A 15,371-nucleotide genomic window follows, 5' to 3' on the forward strand; every position below is an offset into this window, starting at 1 on the left:
CAAACAATGCATATTTTGGCCATTCACTGCGAGGCAATCAGCTGATGAGCCCTTTTTGGGGATTTGAATTCTCGAGGAGATTTGCATAATATAATGCTGCCCTTGCGCTGGAGTTTGCTGAAGCCGCTCCGAGATGGCTTCCGGCTCAGCCGCCGCCACCTGGCGCAGAAGAACCTCCTGGAGCTCACGGATCGGGGCTTCTTCCAGGGCATCTTCCCCGACACAGCGGCGTAAGCTATGGGCCACCTCGAGCTCCACCAGATCCACATTTCATCTATGAAAACTGTTGCCCCCCAGGCCCAAGATGAAGCAGCTCTTCACCACCGGCCAGCAGAGCATCTACGCGGGATTTGATCCCACTGCCGACAGCCTGCACGTGGGCAATCTCCTCGTGATCATGGGCCTGATCCACTGCCAGAGGGCCGGCCACAGACCTATTGCCCTCGTGGGAGGAGCCACTGGACTCATCGGGGATCCCAGCGGACGCAAGACGGAGCGCAACCAGCTGGGCGAGTCTGTGATTGATACCAATCTTAGGGCCATCGAGGCGCAGCTGAGAAGGGTGTTCGAGAACCACGAGAACTGCCTGTGGGACACGACCAAACATAAATCCCCGCTACCTCCTCTTACGTGAGTCCATACACAATGTCTGGCTGCGTTTATCTAACACAAATCCCCAACAGAATCGTCAACAACGCCGACTGGTACGCCGACCTGCAGCTCATCGACTTTGTGGCCAACATGGGCCGACACTTCCGCATGGGCTCCATGCTCTCCAGATCCTCGGTGCAGTCCCGCCTGGAGTCAGAGGACGGGATGAGCTTCACTGAGTTCACCTACCAGATCTTCCAGGCCTACGACTGGCTGCACCTGTTGCGCCGCCACAACTGCTGCTTCCAAATGGGCGGCTCCGATCAGACGGGCAATCTGATGACGGGCCACGAGCTCATCAGTCGGGTGGAGCGCAAGCGAGAGGTGTTCGGGCTGACCCTGCCACTGGTGACCACGGAGGAGGGCGACAAGTTCGGCAAGTCGGCCGGCAATGCCGTTTGGCTGGACGGCAACAAGACCTCGCCCTTCGCCCTGTACCAGTTCTTCCTGCGCATGCCAGACTCCGAGGTGGAGAAGCTTCTGAAGCTGTTCACCTTCATCCCGCTACCCCAGGTGGAGCAGCTGATGCGGGAGCACACGAGGGAGCCGGAGAAGCGGAAGGCGCAGACTCTGCTGGCCGAGGACGTGACGCTGCTGGTGCATGGAGGTGGGATCTCCCTTTGTACATATTACATTTATACCTATAGCCTTTCGATTCAACAGAGAGTGGCCTGAAGCAGGCGGAACGCGTGACCAATGCCTTGTACAGGGGCAATGTGGAGGGCCTAGCCGAGCTGAACCTCTCCGAGATCCAGCAGACCTTCCAGGGGGCCACCATGGTGGACCTGCTGACCGAGCCCGGCATGTCCGTACTCCAGTTGGCCATGAAAGCCAAGTGCTTTGCCACCGAGAGTGAGTTGAACATAGAAATCGACCAAAGTAGGGTACTAACGCACATTGTACACTCCTCAGCCGACGCTGTGCGCATTATAAACGCAGGAGGATTCTACGTGAACCAGAAGCGGGTGCAGAACATCGCCGAGGTGCTCACCACGGGCGTGCACATCCTGCGCAACGGAGTCTCCCTGCTGCGCGTCGGCAAACGCAACTTCTACATCGTGCGCTGGCAGTAGCCAAAGGAGAAACCTTGTTGTCTGGTAATTGTACTTTGTAATTTTCGTTAAATAATCATAGGTTGGCTTACACTGTAAGATCTTAAGCTATTTACGTGGGTCTGGGCGCGGGTTTCTTGCGCCACCGCTTGCGCGCCAGCATCTCCTTGGCCTTCTCCTTCTTCAGGTCCTTGTCGTAGAACTTGCCGCTCTTGGTGAAAGTCTTCTGCTCATTGCGCATCTCGGCCAGCTTTCGGTTTTTCTGCTTGATAATGTTCTTCTTGTTGGCCGACTTCTTCTTGCCCGCCTCCGAGATCTGCACCTTGATGTTGCGGCCCTGCAGCTCCGTGTTGTGCAGCTTGAAGGCCCTCTGGAAACTTGGGAGATCTGCCATTTCCACGAACGCAAAGCCACCACGTCGCTTTTTGGGGATGCGGATGGACTTCACAGTGCCCACGGCGGAGAAGTGCAGCTCCAGGTCGTCCTTTTGGGTCTCGAAGTTCAGGTTCGTCACGTACAGAACGTGTCTGTTGGTCTTGGAGGCTCCGCGCAGCAGGGAGCTCAGCTGGTCACTGGTTATTTCGCCATTCTCCGAAATTTCCACTTCCTCGGACTCGGAGGCCTCGCTGCCCTCTGCCTGGCCATCGGACTTGCCCTCCTCCTCCTCGCTCTGGCTATCCTCTGGGTCACTGGGATTCCGGCCGTCCTCCTTGTCCACATAGGTGCCCTCGAGGATCTCCTTGCGCTTCTCGTCATCGAAGTTGCCCAGCAGGTCGGCGCTGTCGTCGTTGACTGTCCGCCGCACCCGTTTGGGTTTGATGAAGGACTCCACCTCGTAATCGCTGCCAGAATCGCTGGCCATCGTGTTGATTCTGGAAGGGATTGTGGTTCACACAGATGCGCGGACAGCAGCACGTGGGATGCCCTGTGAATGGTGGTTAGGACTGCCCTTGCTGGCAACGCCTTCCAACACTGGCTGATTACGCGCCGTGAAATTCGAATTCCGGGGTCATCTTGCAATTTTTTTGGAGCCTCGGCAAAACCGGTTGCATCCGCGGGAGGCAAATCCGACATTCAATGGAGTTATCTCAGAATTATGCTAATCGCCGATAATAACGAGTGAATAGTTATGCGGGTGACCGGTTCGCTCTTATCAGGCAAAATCCGATCGTGCGCCACCGACAATTGATGAACGGCCTGCAAAACGGGAATATGCCGCGCAAATCACCAGATAGATTCAGATAAAGATAGGGCCAACGAATATGATGCTCCGAGAGGGGCGATAATTAATGCCTGCAGAATGACTGCATCAATGTCTTTTGTTTAATTAAGACAAACGGCCGCTCGGAGCCAGTTATGAAGAAAATTTATGCGTTTGGCCATTCCGGCCGGTAAAATGTCAAGAGAGAGCTATAAAAGCGCAGTTTTCGGCAACAGGTAGTCAGATTTGTTTCGCAATCGATCAGCACACACATCCCCTTTCCAACCATGAAGTTCGTGGTAAGTGGGCATAGCTAAAAATCAATTACTCGGACTTCTACTAAGTGAGATCCCTTCCACAGATTGTTCTTGCCTGCCTTTTGGCCGTGGCCTGCGCCAACGAGGAGGCTGATGTCCTGAAGAGCGACTCCGAGGTGAACGTGCTGGACTTCAACTACGCCTACGAGCTGTCCAACCACATCCGTGCCGTCCAAAATGGCGCCCTGAAGGAGCACGACAACTGGGTGGTGTCCGGGGAGTACGAGTACGTGGCCCCCAACGGCAAGACCGTCAAGGTCGTCTACACCGCCGACGAGACCGGCTACCACCCCAAGGTCGTCGAGGCCTAATCTTAAGGACTTCTTTTCTCTTGACCGAAATTAAAAATAAAATCCATTGCAGCAACGTACATTTTGAATTTCCGTTTCTTTGGGTTCTGTGTGAATGGCAACTCTTCTTCTTTCTGCCGCTAAACTCTAGTGTTGGAAAATAATTTGCAAATTGTAATTTTCGCTTTGCCTGTTTTTCGGTTTAGTTTATGTTTTTAAATAATTAAATTTAAATAAAAGCATGTCCGCGGAGTCATCAGCCATGGACACTACCGAGAGCAGTGAAAACCAAGCGAAGGATGTCCGCGAGGCACTTGTGGAGGTGGAAAAACCAGCAGGGTCGCCGGCGGGACTAGCACTAAATTCGGATTCTACAGTGCCGGAGGAAATTAAAGGAAAAGCCGCAGAGGATGTGGACATGGAGGACCTGACGCTTGAGGATCCAGCTCCGAGTGGCCAAATGGAAGCAACAGAATCCAACAACAAGCCCAAGGAAGTTGTCAGGGAAGCTGAGGAAACTAAGGAGGGGGGTAAGGATGGGGAGGACTCCAAGGAAGAGGGCAAGGAAAGTATCAGTATCGATATTGCCAGCAGTCCAGTGCCCGAAGATGAGCCAAAAAATGCAGAAAACGATACCGATAAGCCTCCCCTGGAAGTTGATTCGGACAGCAGTGTCGAGCTCATCGAGAGCCCTGTAAAGTCCCCCTCCTCCAACGAAAGTGCGGTGGATCTGCCCAAATCAGATGAAGTTGATGCAGCTACAGAGTCTAAGGCCAAGGAGACTGATGAACTGGCGGACAGCAGCATCGAACTGATCAGCAGTCCCACATCCGAGAGTTCTCCCGAAAAAGATGCAGAAGCCAAGGAGCAAAAGGAGCAGCAAGAGCAAGAAGACCCGGAGCCCAAAGAGAAGTCAGAGCCTTGCATCATGGAAGTAGACCAGGATGTTAACTCCACCTCAGATCAATCGGATACAGCTGGGGAAGAGGAGTCTAAAAAAACAACATCCATGGAAATCGATCAACCCAGTGCAGATAAAAAAGATGACATCCTGGAGGTGGAGCTGGAAAAGGCCACAGGTGCAAAAGCTGCTGAGGACGAGCTGCTGCAAGAATTGCCTTCGGATGGAGACATATTCTACGGCAAGGACTGCGTCAACTGCAACTGCAAGAGGCTTCACAAGCAGTTCGTGCTGAGCAGCATGGGAACACTGAATTTCTACAAGGTTCAGCGAAAGAGATCCAAGCAGCAGTTCCTCTGCATGGGATGCCACGACACCGCCATGGACTTGTACGAGGTCAAGTTGGCCACTAAAATGTAGTAAACCTATTTATAACAAAGTTCGCTTTGATTTTAGGAGTATGCGGGTCATCTGGTAGAGAAACAGCCGTTGTTGCTGAAGGATTTCCAACAGGATCACGCCGACTTTGTGGCTCTAGACAGCAGCGATGAGGAGGAAGACGAAAAGCAGCCAGGTGAGACGACGAAATAAAAGGTCCTACAACCCTCTAACGATCAATATTGCCTACAGATCAAACGGAATTCTCTAAGGACCAGCTGCAATTAATTGAGGATGACCTGGAGGATGCCATAAAGAGTGTGCTGAACAGAGTGGAGTTTCAGACCCAGATATCCTGGTCGAAGACTATTCTGCAGGCCAAGGCGGACCGCTTGGAGCGACAGATGGCACTGGCAGAGGCGGAACTCGAAAAGGTCCAGAGCACCGCAGATAAGATGCACTGTGCCCTGTACAATTCCTGCCCGGTGGTGCACAAAAATCTGCCTCCCTTGGAGATCGAGGCCAGTGTGGGTGACTATGTGGTGAGTCTGGTGGTTGATTCAGTTTTATCCCATTCTAATGGACCTTTTTACTGCAGCAACAAGTGCCGCCTGCTGGCGAAATAGTGCGTCCGCCAATCCAAATAGGCGAGACCTACTACGCCGTGAAGAACAAGGCCATTGCCAGCTGGGTGTCCATCAAGGTGATCGAGTTCTCCGAGAGCACCTCCATAAACGGCAACACCATGAAGAGCTACAAGATCAGGTACCTCAACACGCCCTACCAGATGATGAAGACGGTGACGGCCAAGCACATTGCCTACTTTGAGCCGCCGCCAGTGCGTTTGACCATTGGTAAGTGACCAGCTATCTTGGTTTATCCGACCATCAGTTCATCCTACTTGCTTTCCAGGCACCCGCGTGATCGCTTTCTTCGACGGCACCACTTTGTCACGGGGCAAGGAGAAGGGCGTGGTGCAAAGCGCCTTCTATCCGGGCATCATCGCCGAGCCGCTGAAGCAGGCCAACCGCTTCCGCTACCTCATATTCTACGACGATGGCTACACACAGTATGTTCCGCACCGGGATGTACGCCTCGTTTGCCAGGCCTCCGAGAAGGTGTGGGAGGACGTACACGCCGGTTCGCGCGATTTCATCCAGAAGTACGTGGAGAAGTACTCCGTGGATCGGCCCATGGTGCAGTGCACCCGCGGTCAGAGCATGAACACCGAGTCGAATGGAACCTGGTTGTACGCCCGCGTCATCGACATCGATTGCAGTTTGGTTCTGATGCAGTTCGAGGGCGACAAGAACCACACGGAGTGGATCTACAGGGGTTCCTTGCGCCTGGGCCCCGTCTTCAAGGAAACCCAAAACACCATGAACAGTTCCAGCTCACAGCAGATGCGTGTTCCAAGGGTGAGATTCGGGGAAAGACATTTGCTGGTCAGCACTTAAATCTTTTGTCCTTCCAGCGCACGGAGCCCTTCATCCGCTACACCAAGGAGATGGAGTCCAGCAGCCAGGTCAACCAGCAGATGCGAGCCATCGCCCGTAAGAGCAGCTCCTCCGGGCAGAATGTGGCTCACACAACACCCGCTTCCTCGCCAGCCACCTTCGCCGGTGGACGCAACACGGCCAGCACTAGCGCCAACGCCAGTGCCGTGAAGCACCTCAACAACTCGACCATCTACGTGGACGATGAAAACAGGCCCAAGGGACATGTTGTTTACTTCACCGCCAAGCGGAATCTGCCTCCCAAAATGTACAAGAGCCATGAGTGCAACCCCAACTGCCTGTTCAAGATCGTCCACCGCCTGGACAGCTACAGTCCGCTGGCCAAGCCGCTGCTTTCCGGCTGGGAGCGACTTGTGCTGCGCCAGAAGACCAAGAAGTGCGTGGTGTACAGGGGGCCGTGTGGGAAGAGCTTGCGCAACCTGGCCGAGGTTCACATGTATCTACGTTCCACCGAGAACGTGCTGAACGTGGACAACTTCGACTTTACGCCCGACTTAAAGTGTCTGGCTGAGTATTCCATCGACCCCTCCATCGTGAAAGACACGGACATATCCAAGGGGCAGGAGAAGATGGCCATTCCGCTGGTTAACTACTACGACAACACTCTTCCTCCACCCTGCACCTACGCCAAACAGCGGATACCCACGGAAGGGGTTCATTTGAATCTGGACCCAGAGTTTCTGCTTTGCTGCGACTGCGAGGATGACTGCTCGGTAAGATGGTACAACTTTCTTGTCCTAGTCCACATATTAATATATTTTGTTTCCCCCAGGACAAGTCCAGGTGCGCCTGCTGGCAGCTCACCGTGGCAGGCGTGAGGTACTGCAACCCGAAGAAGCCCATCGAGGAGATCGGCTACCAGTACAAGCGGCTCCACGAGCACGTGCCCACCGGCATCTACGAGTGTAACTCGCGCTGCAAGTGCAAGAAGAATTGCCTCAACCGGGTGGTGCAGTTCTCGCTGGAGATGAAGCTGCAGGTGTTCAAGACCTCCAATCGGGGATGGGGCCTGCGCTGCGTGAACGACATCCCCAAGGGCGCCTTCATCTGCATCTACGCCGGCCACCTGCTCACGGAAACGATGGCTAATGAGGGCGGTCAGGACGCCGGGGACGAGTACTTTGCCGATCTGGATTACATCGAGGTGGCGGAGCAACTCAAGGAGGGCTACGAGTCGGAGGTGGACCACTCGGAGCCGGATCCGGAGGACGACAATGGCGGTCCCGACGCCGAAGACGATGACGACTTTCGGCCGAACTACCACTACCAGCGAAAGATCAAGCGAACCTCCAGGAGCAACTCCACGCAGAGCAACGAGGTGGACTCGCAGGAGCGGGCTGTGATCAACTTCAACCCCAACGCCGATCTTGACGAGACGGTGCGCGAGAACTCGGTGCGGAGGCTTTTCGGCAAGGACGAGGCGCCGTACATCATGGATGCCAAGACGACGGGCAACCTGGGACGCTACTTCAACGTGAGTTGGACAAGGGACTGCCTTGTTTTCGTGGTTTTTACCCATCTCTTTTGTTCCAGCACTCGTGCAACCCCAATCTCTTCGTGCAGAACGTGTTTGTGGACACCCACGACCTGCGATTCCCCTGGGTGGCCTTCTTTTCGGCCTCGCACATCCGGTCCGGCACCGAGCTGACCTGGAACTACAACTACGAGGTGGGCGTGGTGCCCGGCAAGGTGCTGTATTGCCAGTGCGGCGCCCCCAACTGTCGCATCCGTTTGCTCTAAGGTCTGAAACTAAGTTAAAGCTAAAAGTGAAATCTCCCATTAAAAACCATTTGAAATCCAAGTTTGAACAGTAACGGTTAATGGGTCACCCTGTGGGAAAGTTCTAGTAGGTTTTGGTATTTTATCCTTATTTTGAGTGCTTTTAAGTTAAGTGTTTTAAATAATGGAACATTTTAATTATTCATTTATATATTATCAATAAACATTAGTCTTATAAAATATTTTAAAAAAACGTAAGGCTACACATTTAAAATTAAAGAACTCGAGTTCTTCAAGTTAACGGTATATTTGGTATTTTATTGAAATTGAAATGCCATGCAGTGGTATTTTTCTCTGCGAACGGTATTTTTAATCGTTTCTCCCGCGTTCACACTAGCAATTTTAGCAAAAAATTTTAGGCGTTTTAAAATTCGAGAGCAGCTAAATTCGGGGCCACAATGCGCCAAGCTCACCTGTAAGAGGCTCCAAGCTAGCGTCGTCCCGCCGCAGGTGCACCGGTGCACACGAGGCAGCGCGGGATTCCGCCAACCGCTGACTAAGGCACATCCGCCCGCGGGTGAAAAATCGATTTGGTGATAACAGGGGCTTACGCTTACGCGTTTTCGCACTGCTAGTCGGGAGTCGGGAGTCGAGTGGCCAGTGGACACCGCACCAGAGCGCATCATGAACGTGGACTTCGCCAAGGTGTGCGGCAAGCACATAGGCGTCTACGAGGCCTACTACAAACAGGTAAGCGCCACGCCCCCAGAACTCGCCGCCGAGAGGGGCGGCTTTCGCTGGGTATCCACCCACCCACGACCCACACCCACCCCCTATTGATTTTTGCAGATTGACCCCAAAGCCACCGGGGCAATCGAGGCCATGACGGCAGCCAAGTTTCTGAAGAAGTCGGGCCTCAGCGACGTGGTGCTGAGCAGGATCTGGGACCTGTCCGACCCCAACGGCAAGGGCTACCTGGACAAGCCGGGCTTCTTTGTGGCCCTCAAGCTGGTGTCGCTGTCGCAGGCGGGCCAGGTGGCCAACATGAACAACATCTACCTGGAAACTGCCAACCCGCCGAAGGTGGTGAGTAATCCAAGTCGCCTCCCCGAAATGGTCAAGACCACATGTGATACATTATCAATCAATCATCGCCAGGGTGAACTACCAAAAACGTTGCCGTCGCGCATCCAGACGGTGCCGGTGTCCAGCGGCGGGGTGGCCAACGGGGACTGGTCCATCGGGGTGATCGACCGCCTCAAGTACGAGCAGCTCTTCGAGTCGCTGAATCCCCACAACGGCATGCTGCCGGGCAACAAGGTCAAGGGCGTGCTGATGGACTCCAAGCTGCCCATGAACATACTGGGCACCATCTGGGACCTGGCCGACCAGGACAAGGACGGCAACCTGGACAAACACGAGTTCTTGGTGGCCATGCACCTGGTCTACCAGACGCTGCAGAAGCGCACCATTCCCAGTGTGCTGCCGCCCGAGCTGCGGAAGCCTGGAGGCGCAGGACCGCCTCCCAAGCCCGCCATGCCCCCACCTCCGTCGGTGGCGGCCATGCCTCGTGCTCCCAGCGGCGAGGGATTCGGAGATGGCGGCTTCGTGGCCAACTTCCCCAAGGACATTGCTCCTCCGGCGGCCATTCCGCCGCTGCCGGTGGCCGTGCCGCCCATGACGCGCATTCCCCCGGTTGGGGCAGTCAGCTCCCAGCCCCTGATCCAGACGGATCCGCTGATACCAATTGGTGCTCCGCCCTCTGTGACGGCTAACGCCGACTGGGTGGTCACCCCGGCCGAGCTGAAGCGCTTCGAGGAGATCTTCCGGCAGTCGGATCTGGACAAGGACGGCCTGGTCTCCGGCCTCGAGGTGAAAGACATCTTCATCAAGTCGGGTATACCGCAGCGCAGTCTGGCGGACATCTGGTATGAATCTCCTTCTCCTGGGTTAGACAACCCTTTCTAACTCCTTCCATTTGCAGGGCCCTCTGTGACACCAATCAGTCTGGCAAGCTGACCGTAGAGCAGTTCGCCCTGGCCATGTGGTTCGTGGAGCGGAAGCAGCGCGGCGTGGATCCGCCCCATGTGCTCAACGCCAACATGGTGCCGCCCTCGATGCGCGCCACAGTGTCTGGAGTGGATCTGCAGCCGCAGGAGGTGAAGCCCACTTACTCGAACCCGGAGCTGGAGATGATTTCCAAGGAGATCGAGGAGTTGGCTCGCGAGCGGCGGGTCCTGGAGACGGAGATTGCGCAGAAGGAGGCGGATGTGCGCGTGAAGAACGGCGAAGTACGCAGTCTGCAGGTGAGTTTAATGGAAAGCAAATTTAAGAGCAAACTAATACAAGAAAATGTTACCCCACAGAGTGAATTGGACACTCTTACCGCCACGCTGAAGCAGCTGGAAAACCAGCGAGGAGAGGCCCAGAAGCGGCTAGACGACCTGCAGGCTCAAGTAGTTATTTGCATGATTCTCCGGGTGCCACTGCTTACCTCTTGCTTGCTCCTGGGCTTACGTTTTACTTTTAATTTAAATTCGAACTTTGGTTTCCTTTCTTTATCATGTTCCCCCGACACTCTGTTAACAATTGGCAAACCCCTACTAAACCGGTGAATGCACTTACACTTACAATTTCGATTACGATCTCATAAGGTTAGCCACAATACGGCCGTGCTGGCCAACGTAAGTCTTGACATATCGCGCACCAACGACCAGGTTTGTTTCAGTTCCTCATGATTTCTGTATATATTTGCTTTGTGTTCCGTACTCGTTTATGTGTTTTATGTTTTGGCCTATGTGTTGTGCGAACTCCCGGGATAGAAAGGCCACCTTATTGATTTCCGTTCCATGGTTGCTTCCAGGTGACCAAGATTCGGGACCAGTGCCACATGCAGGAGGAGACCATCAACGAGCAGGAGGGCGAGCTGAACGCCAAGCGCTCGGAGCTGCAGAAGCTCAAGGACGAGGAGACGTCTCTGCAGAAGGAGTACGACGACAACAATCGCGAGCTATCTAAGCTAACCAATCACCTGCAGGCCACCCAGCTGCAAATCAGCTCGGTAAAATTGGTGATACCCTTCCATGAAAGTCTTAGATTAATGTATCCTCTTGAAGGTCCGGTCGATGGTCACCCAACTGCTGGAGACGCAGCGACAGATGACCGACGCTCTGCTCATCTGTCGGGCTGCCATGGAGAACCAGAACGCCGAGCTCGTCTCCGAGTACCAGCTGAAGATCGAGCCGGACTTTGACGAGGCGCGCAAGACGCTGACCAAGGAGGTGCAGATGCCCAAGGACGATCCCTTCGAGGAGAACAACAGCGGGGCCGCCAATCAGGCAACCAACGGCTTTGCCAGCGATCCCTTCTCTGCTCAGCAGGCCAGCAAGCCGGCCATCTCCACCGGCTTCGATGACAGCTTCAACATGAGCTCGGGCTTCGATAGTGGCTTCGATGCCTTCGGCCAGAGCGGCGCCAGCTCAGCCTTTGGTCAGACCCAGCGGGATCCCTTCGGCTCGGATGCCTTTGCGGCCAGCAAGAGCAGCGCCGTCACTCCAGATGTGAGATTTGAATGCAACACCTAGGAGTTCTGAGCTTATGTAATTATGTAATCCCCGCAGCCCGGCAAGGATGACTTCGGCAGCGATCCGTTTGCCGCCCTGCACGCGCCAACCGGCAAAGGTCAGGTGCTCAGTCCCAACGCGCAGAAGTCGGGCCCGCCGCCCAGACCGGAGTCTCCTAGTCCAGCATTGCCGCCAAAGAAGTCCAAGGTGCCGCCCCCACGACCAGCGCCACCACGAGCAGCCCAGGTGAGTCGAGCCCAGGTGGAGGAGTGAGAGTGTGCGGGAATCATAGTTTTTGTCTTTCCCAGCCCACGGGCGGATTTGGAAGCGGAGGCGGCGGCGGAGGAGGATTCGCCGACTTTGACGACTTCGACAATAAGGTTGGTACCCCACAGTTCAGTGTCCGCTGGGATCGGTGGTAATGCATGCGCCCCGCACCCGTTCTAATCCTCGGTCTTACGTTTATTATCACTAACCCTTCCTGAGTTTTGTAGAAATAAACCACCTGAAGCACACTTCCAGAACGTAGTATTATGATTTCCGACCTGTACTTGAGTTGTAGCCTCTTTGGTTTGCCATTAGCAGTAGTTAGAGCCGGAGTAACCACCACCAGCACCCGATCACCTCACCACCCCGAACCACACACATCCCGTAGCTTTTGCGTTGGTGCCGTTGCCCTTGCCGTTGCCGTTTGAAACTAACCGTCTGGTCTCTCATCTCTGCAATTCTCTACTTTCAGTGAACATCTTAAGATAACCCATTCTATAAACGATATATATACCAGTACTAACACACATACTCAGTTAATGAATGGCCTCCTCTAGCGGCATAGCGAAACAAATCAATTTGAGCGTACAAAGCTACTTGCAGCAGCATCTTAACGTACATATATCAGTCACGGTGCATGGTATAATATCTAGAGGACGCAGCATTATCGTTCATGCCTAATTAGCTAAATGTACTAAATCAATTCAATCGAAACTCAACCAAACTCAAACCAATTTCAAGCGTTACGTATCGTCGTGTTATAAATGTAGTCACAAAATCAAAGCGGGCGGCGAGCGGAAGAGTTCTAGTCGATCGATTCCCGATGCTCCCATGCCGTATTGTACTAACCTAATATTATTACTACCTTGGGTTCCCCTACGATTTATCCCGGTTACCTTTTGAGTTTGGACGAGGGGGTGGAGAACTCTGTGAGGAATTTAATGCAAGTTGTTTGTTGTTTCTGCATACGCGAATACTAAAGTTTAAAGCAATTATACAGCCGTACTATATACCAGCGTTTTACACACGATATTGCATTGCAACTGCCGCGAAGGTTCGAATTTTATGGGGCGAGCGACGGGACTGCCCACGACTATTTACCGAGAAGCATTACCTTTTCCACTCAGCTCTTAGGGCCGTGCTGTGCGCCCCAGTCTAGCCAGCAGTTAGCGCTCGGGAGGGGAGTCGGTCCCCACTACTTATATATATACGCCAGACCTCGGTTGCAGCCACACGAACACCCACACCGAAACTAACCAGCTTCCGTGCATTGATTTACCGAGAATTCATGTTCCGTGCATACATACTTATAGAGAGAACCTTTAGAGCAGCCCCAGCCCACAGATCCCGAGGAGAAATGTAACACACTCAACGTTTTGCATTATTAATAAAGATATCTATGTTCGACATCATTCAAAGTAAGCTCGCTGAGGTCATTTTGATAGGGAGAGCCTCGGATCTCGAAGGAGCTCCCTGGTTCTGGGCTCTGGTTTCTGGTTTCTGGTCATGATCCCACACAAATCCCACTTGCTTGAGCGCTTTCGTTGGCCTTGTTTGAATTCGTTTCCCCTTTGCCGTTATTATTTCAATTCCGCCTAATTTGATTTCGTTTTAATTTAATTCTGTTTCATTTCACGTCTATTCCCCCATCGCCCAATGCACCCACACAGCTCCACAACATTCCAAGCACGCCCTCGACCTCGTCCACGCCCCTGTCCCTGCCCCCGCCCACGCTGCCGCCCCCGATCTCGGCCGCCAGCGGATCGTCGTTGCTGGACAGCTTCTCGCTGTTCGACGATCCCGGCCAGATCCGCAGCCAGGCGGCCAGCACGCCCAACCCCACGCCCACGGCCGTACACACCCTGCTCCCACCATCTTCATCCACGCCAGCAGTCGCAGTCCCACCCCCGGTATTAGCATCTCTATCAGCATCACCAGCGGGATTGGTAGCGGGAACGGGAGCGGGCGGAGTTCCACCTAGTAGCAGCACCACCATCACCACCGCCCCCAGCTCGAATAACCAGCATTTGTCGCGTTCCAATACACCGCTGCAGAGTCAGAGCACGACGGGATTGGGATTGGGACTGGCGCCGAAGGGGGAAGCCAATGTGTTCGATGCCTTTGGAGGGAGTCTCGCCCAGAAGGCTCCCACGCCTGCGCTCATCACCGGACCCACCGACTTCAAGGACGATCCCTTCAAGGACTACCGCTACGAGGATCCCTTCAGCATCAAGGATCCCTTTGCCGATGACGAAGAGGAGGAGCCAGCTGGAGCGAAGGGAGCTAAGCAGAAGAAGAGCTTCGCCGAGGACTTTAGCTCGGATGGTGAGTTCAATGTCGGGCTAAACTGGATATATATCTTAATTAGTTTCAAATCCCACAGATGAAATGGGAACTGCAGCAAAGAACCTAGGAAACATTGTGAACAACAACAGCAGTAAGCCCAAGGCTGCCACGCCCCTGAACAACGACATCCTGCAGCAGTTCGACGCCTTCAACCTGAACTCCAGTCCGGCGCCGTCGCACCACTCGAGCACTTCGCACCACTCCAGCTCCAAGGCGAACCACCAGAAGTCGCAGACGGCGCTGGACTCGTTCGCCGACTTCGACGACTTTGCCGCCACTGGAGGATTGGGACTGGGATCTGGATTGGGAACCACGACCACAGCCACTAGCAATACGAAACTCAACGATTCCTTCTTTGATGCATTTAACGACAACTTCAGCGTGAGCCAGAACGCAGTGGTGGCCACTGGCCTGGTGGACCAAACGAAGGCCTTCGACGCCTTCAACGACAACTTCGAGGATCACTTCAAGATGGGCAACGACAACTTCGCCAAGTTCGAGGCCTTCGAGGCGCACAACTTCTCGAGTGACTTCGGCAACACCTCCTTCGAGGCGACGACGGCCAAGGGCAAGGAGAAGCAGAACGGGCAGGCGGCCAAGAAGAAGGAGAAGGAGCTGGCCAAGGACAAGTTCGCGGCGGACTACTCCAAGCCGGAGAGCTTCGATGCGGACCTGGAGGAGGCGCTCAAGCGCAGCGTGCTGGACAACTAGGTGCTTGCATTGACCCAAGAGATACGGACACATCTCCACAGGCACAAGCAATGTTCTCTCTATTCGCACGCGGATCCGATCTATAGTGTTAGTGCCTCGTTTCGATCAAGTCATAAGGGGACCATATAGTGCTCCCCATGATATTCACCACGTACTCCCCGTGCTCAAGGATCCCGGATAGAGGAGCAGGGCGTTCCCACGGAGCCGCAGCCGGTATTACAATTATAAATACACTACCTACAATTACGAACACAATTCCGCGTAATCACATACTCGTAGAGCCTAATTATGTTGCGATTTAACCTGTACCAAAAGCCTATGAATAAACGTACGAACAACACGCCGTCGTTGTGGAGAGCCAGAGAGCGTGGAGAGCGCAGTGGAGAGATGGGAGCGGAGAGCGGAGAGCGCGCCGGAGCCCCACACCCATACCCTTGCAGCTGGCTGCGCGGCAGAGC

At 54.1% G+C, this 15,371-nt stretch overlaps 5 protein-coding genes across 9 annotated transcripts; 4 read left to right on the forward strand and 1 right to left on the reverse strand.

The window, feature by feature from the left end:
• The first annotated feature begins 4 nt into the window (after positions 1-4).
• LOC108023043 (tyrosine--tRNA ligase, mitochondrial) lies at positions 5-1,802 on the forward strand. The gene is made up of 5 exons (XM_017092283.2): positions 5-230; positions 298-630; positions 684-1,258; positions 1,315-1,503; positions 1,564-1,802. The coding sequence occupies exons 1-5, from the start codon at positions 94-96 to the stop codon at positions 1,722-1,724; spliced, it is 1,395 nt and encodes a 464-aa protein (XP_016947772.1). The 5' UTR covers positions 5-93; the 3' UTR covers positions 1,725-1,802.
• LOC108023044 (uncharacterized) lies at positions 1,739-2,608 on the reverse strand. The gene has a single exon (XM_017092284.3). The coding sequence runs from the start codon at positions 2,563-2,565 to the stop codon at positions 1,816-1,818; it is 750 nt and encodes a 249-aa protein (XP_016947773.1). The 5' UTR covers positions 2,566-2,608; the 3' UTR covers positions 1,739-1,815.
• LOC108022403 (larval cuticle protein 9) lies at positions 2,604-3,591 on the forward strand. The gene is made up of 2 exons (XM_017091289.3): positions 2,604-3,203; positions 3,266-3,591. Exons 1-2 carry the CDS (start codon positions 3,192-3,194, stop codon positions 3,530-3,532), a joined length of 279 nt encoding a protein of 92 aa, XP_016946778.1. The 5' UTR covers positions 2,604-3,191; the 3' UTR covers positions 3,533-3,591.
• An 84-nt stretch (positions 3,592-3,675) lies between these two features.
• On the forward strand, positions 3,676-8,108 carry LOC108023018 (histone-lysine N-methyltransferase eggless). The gene is made up of 8 exons (XM_017092253.2): positions 3,676-4,808; positions 4,869-4,986; positions 5,043-5,332; positions 5,389-5,644; positions 5,703-6,208; positions 6,265-7,020; positions 7,080-7,781; positions 7,841-8,108. The coding sequence occupies exons 1-8, from the start codon at positions 3,753-3,755 to the stop codon at positions 8,045-8,047; spliced, it is 3,891 nt and encodes a 1,296-aa protein (XP_016947742.1). The 5' UTR covers positions 3,676-3,752; the 3' UTR covers positions 8,048-8,108.
• A 305-nt stretch (positions 8,109-8,413) lies between these two features.
• On the forward strand, positions 8,414-15,253 carry LOC108022532 (epidermal growth factor receptor substrate 15-like 1). 5 transcript variants are annotated; one of them, XM_017091508.3, is made up of 12 exons: positions 8,414-8,776; positions 8,876-9,112; positions 9,185-9,954; positions 10,011-10,332; positions 10,393-10,482; positions 10,681-10,743; positions 10,890-11,087; positions 11,143-11,586; positions 11,647-11,835; positions 11,898-11,969; positions 13,527-14,181; positions 14,240-15,253. In XM_017091508.3, exons 1-12 carry the CDS (start codon positions 8,711-8,713, stop codon positions 14,911-14,913), a joined length of 3,780 nt encoding a protein of 1,259 aa, XP_016946997.1. In that variant the 5' UTR covers positions 8,414-8,710; the 3' UTR covers positions 14,914-15,253. The 5 variants fall into 5 exon arrangements, with proteins under 5 accessions (XP_016946997.1, XP_043948407.1, XP_016946998.1 ...); XM_044092472.2 differs by having other exon boundaries at positions 13,911-14,181; XM_017091509.3 differs by lacking the exon at positions 10,681-10,743.
• The last annotated feature ends 118 nt before the right edge of the window (positions 15,254-15,371 follow it).

The sequence above is a fragment of the Drosophila biarmipes genome, chromosome 2R (genome assembly GCF_025231255.1).
Source record: "Drosophila biarmipes strain raj3 chromosome 2R, RU_DBia_V1.1, whole genome shotgun sequence".
NCBI lineage: Eukaryota > Metazoa > Arthropoda > Insecta > Diptera > Drosophilidae > Drosophila > Drosophila biarmipes.